Genomic DNA, 3,516 nt, shown 5'->3' with positions numbered 1-3,516 from the left:
CAATCTATATGCGAAAGGCGTTTTACTTACAGCATTGTGGTTCCTAGCATTTGGCTTAGTATAACACGAACACCCAGAAAGAAACAGGAATAGTAGCATGTGATAAATAGGCCTACCCATACTGCTAGCAGAGAGATTTAGATATAGACACACAAATGTGACAACAAGAATTGACAAATATTATTATACTTGGCGATATATTTGTTTAGTTGTTCGTGGGAAAACGAACAGTTGTTATGTTTTTGTATTGTCGTATATATAATATAAGTTTTTAGGTGGCATCTCTGGTACACGTTGCGTCTTCCCCCACTTTGTAGTTGTGTAGATTTTTTTATCGCCAATAAACTTCAAAAGGTTTGTGTAAATGCCCATTAATTGTTTAACACTGCGACAATGCGTGTTTTAAACTTACTCTATAGTAAACACTGTTGTAGCGCAGTAGCGCTCGTTAACTCGCGAGTGGCCTCTCTGATATGTGGCAGTCGTGCCATTTGGACCATAAATATTACGACACCGGAGCACAACGTGAGTGTTTACGCATCTTCTTAATCAATCAATTTGTAATACAACATGCACATTCGTTGTAGCTCGACCCTCTTAGAGACCCACGAAACCAGCATAAGATTCGCGTCTAGATGTGGCATTCGGGGATATTTTACATTTTTCTTATAGTTCCCAAACTATTATTTACCAGATGCACCTAGTCCCATACCAAAGAGTGATATGCTTAAACATACAAAAACTACAGATTTCACAAACTTTGGTACAGAAACCTAATAAAGATGTGATTTATTTAAGCGTAACTACTTAGTTCCCCTAGTATTATCTCAGACACCGATATCTATGCGAACGGCAAGTAGATTGCGTAATCTCAAGCGTCCACGTTCTTTTCGATCAAAAGTTGACGAAGTGAACAGCAAAAATGACTGCTGTAAGTATTTAACAACTTTTACCCATATTTTTGTACAAAATACATAATAAATGACTGGAGTTTACCAATTCCCGTGTAGTAATATTGTTTATAATGTGTAATTACCTCATTCGGTTGTATTTTTTCCACGTCGATATGGCGCATTTTTTTCTTGAAATACACTGTTATCGTTACGTAGGCCGTAAAGAAAGCACCCGTAGTGAAAGGCAAGGGCAAGAAAAAGAAGGCACCTGCCAAGAAGTTCACTTTAGACTGCACCCACCCTGTCGAAGATGGAATTATGGATGCTGCCAACTTTGTAAGTAATCCAAATTTGAAAAAATGTAACAACTTTCACCATAAACGACTCGTACATGTTTTCAATACCCTTAATACACCTAAAATAAACAACTTTTATTTTTGTGCATCAGACACCCTACTTTGACATCAAATAGCAAACTTCTGTAGAACACCAGTTTTAATTACCTACGCAAATCTAAATGCTTATATAGTGTTTGCATTTAAAAACTGCATAAAAAAGTGTAAAACAGTTTGAATTTGCATAAGATTTGCAACTTATCAGTTCGGGCTAGGGTTCTCTTCCCTAGTACCCTCGCAACGGCAAACGTTGTGCTTGTTTTTCATGTTTGGAACAATAGGAGCAATTCCTCAAGGACAGAGTCAAGGTTAATGGCAAAACCAACAATCTTGGACAGCAAGTCGTCATTGAAACTCTTAAAAACAAAGTGGTGATCACTTGTGAGATTCCATTCTCCAAGAGGTATAAAAACTTTAAAGAAAATTAGCTGCGATTAAAATAAAAATAGAAAGTCCTAAACTGGTTTTGTAATTCGTCTTAATAATTTTGCTCTTTATTAAAGATAAATGCATCCTTCATAAAAGTTAAATAAAAAACAAAATTAGCTATGTTTGAAAAATCTTATACTTCTAAATTGGTGTGATAAAAAGTTAACTAAAAAACACAATTGGCCAAGATTAAAAACCTGCTAAACTATTAAATATTTAATAACGGCAAAAATTAAAAGGTATTTAAAGATAGTAACTGCTATTTCAAACTAGATTGTGACTGTTTTAGGTACCTGAAGTATTTGACCAAGAAGTACTTGAAAAAGAACAACCTGAGAGATTGGCTTCGAGTTGTTGCTTCAAGCAAGGAGAATTACGAGCTCCGTTACTTCCAGATCAACAATGATGAAGACGAGGAGGAAGAAGAAGATTAAAATGGAGAAAAATACAAAAATTAAAATGCTATCCAGTGCACAGACGTTTATTTTTGTTTTGACTGCATGATAGTATTTTTAATTAACAGTTTTGGTGAATAGGCAGTGATCTGGGAACTGAAGATTTAGTGAAAAAGTAGATAAACTAATTTTAGGAGTCTGAAGGATGGTGGGGATTTATTTTTAAAAAAATAGACCACCAGTTCGAGCGGTTTTAATTTAAAACAAAAGTAGAATTTTACATGGATGCAGTTAGCATGAATAGGAAAGTGGTGGAGATTAGGTATTTTAAAATAAGAGGACACAGTTGTGGTACAGCTGAAACACAAATGAAGCAGAGACTTTTTAATGTTTAAAACAAGATTTGGCTTCGAACTAAAGACAAAATAGAAGAAACTGTGAACCAGGGCACAAAATAGTAAATACAATAATGTTGAACATAATTTGGCCTTGAGAGACGTTCATATAAAAATGGTGAAAGCTGTTTTCAGAAGCTTGTAGTTTTGAAATGGTCGTCATCAATCGTTGAGTAAATATGGCCTTCATTGCACAGGAAATCCACAGCTTTTCTGAGGTAGGTAAGAGAAACATAAAAGTATAAATAGTGCTAATAGGGAGGTGTGTTTCCATGGCACAATGGTTGGGCCCTGCCTCTAACCTAGAGGTTACAGGTTCAAGCTGGTTGCTGTTACCATTGTGTTCTAATTGTCAGGTATATATACATAAAAACAATCACCCACAAAGTTACATATGTGGTAACTTGTAAGCGGGAATGAGGAGTATGAAACATAACAACAACTTTATAGTGATTGCCGTTGCCCTCAATGCGAAGTGTAAATAAGTTACATTCGTTCATTTTTTTAAATTAATACCATTAATAATTTTAATAATACAGCTTTGACTTTTGCCAAACATATGTTATCTCTTCCTGTAAATTGCAATTAAAAAACTGTCAAACAGAAACATCAACATAACAAAATTTAGTGTTAAATACTTTAAATCTAACCCTTATTCAAGGTCAAGGTATAACGAATAATAAAAATACTAACTTGATTTGGTTGATATTTAAACCTTTCAAACTAGACCGAATATTAGTGATACTTATGCCATCGTCATCTGTAGCTGATTGAATGAGCTTCCAAACCTAAACAACAGAATGTATGGCCAAAGTTATAGAAACAGAAGTTATACAATACTATTGACAAATAACATAAGTATACGAGATAGAAGTTTTACTAATGAAATGCAAATTTAGAAAATTCTTATTTTACAAAGTTTTAATGCAAGTACAGCTTTTAAGAGAAAAGTTTTTTGTAAATTAAAAAGTTTATTCGATCTCAAAATTACGAAAAAATAAACACTAAC

General features: G+C 34.0%; 2 protein-coding genes across 4 annotated transcripts in view; one reads left to right on the top strand and one right to left on the bottom strand.

The window, feature by feature from the left end:
- The window catches only part of LOC108949278 (60S ribosomal protein L22-like), a 5,855-nt gene extending 3,664 nt beyond the window's left edge, over positions 1 to 2,191 (top strand). Inside the window, exons 1-4 of one of the 2 annotated variants that reach the window (XM_002126614.5) lie at positions 803 to 931; positions 1,110 to 1,229; positions 1,570 to 1,691; positions 2,007 to 2,191. In XM_002126614.5, coding sequence (XP_002126650.1) covers positions 923 to 931; positions 1,110 to 1,229; positions 1,570 to 1,691; positions 2,007 to 2,151 — 396 coding nt within the window. In that variant the 5' untranslated portion in view covers positions 803 to 922 and the 3' untranslated portion in view covers positions 2,152 to 2,191. Of the gene's footprint in view, positions 1 to 802; positions 932 to 1,109; positions 1,230 to 1,569; positions 1,692 to 2,006 lie in introns of those variants that run through there. The other variant, XM_026839118.1, reaches the window with a different exon arrangement.
- Positions 1 to 3,516, bottom strand: part of LOC100184994 (replication protein A 32 kDa subunit-A-like) — a 9,137-nt gene that overhangs the window by 2,278 nt on the left and 3,343 nt on the right. The window contains exons 7-8 of one of the 2 annotated variants that reach the window (XM_009863898.2): positions 3,201 to 3,295; positions 2,462 to 2,720 (exon numbers count right to left, since the gene is read on the bottom strand). The exons of the other annotated variant lie outside the window; for it this stretch is intronic. Coding sequence (XP_009862200.1) covers positions 2,639 to 2,720; positions 3,201 to 3,295 — 177 coding nt within the window. The 3' untranslated portion in view covers positions 2,462 to 2,638. Of the gene's footprint in view, positions 1 to 2,461; positions 2,721 to 3,200; positions 3,296 to 3,516 lie in introns of those variants that run through there. 2 annotated transcript variants of the gene reach the window in all.

This window comes from Ciona intestinalis, chromosome 1 (assembly GCF_000224145.3).
Source record: "Ciona intestinalis chromosome 1, KH, whole genome shotgun sequence".
In the NCBI taxonomy this organism is placed as follows: domain Eukaryota; kingdom Metazoa; phylum Chordata; class Ascidiacea; order Phlebobranchia; family Cionidae; genus Ciona; species Ciona intestinalis.
Note: the sequence above shows the minus strand (reverse complement) of the source record. Positions and strands in the feature narration are given on the sequence as shown.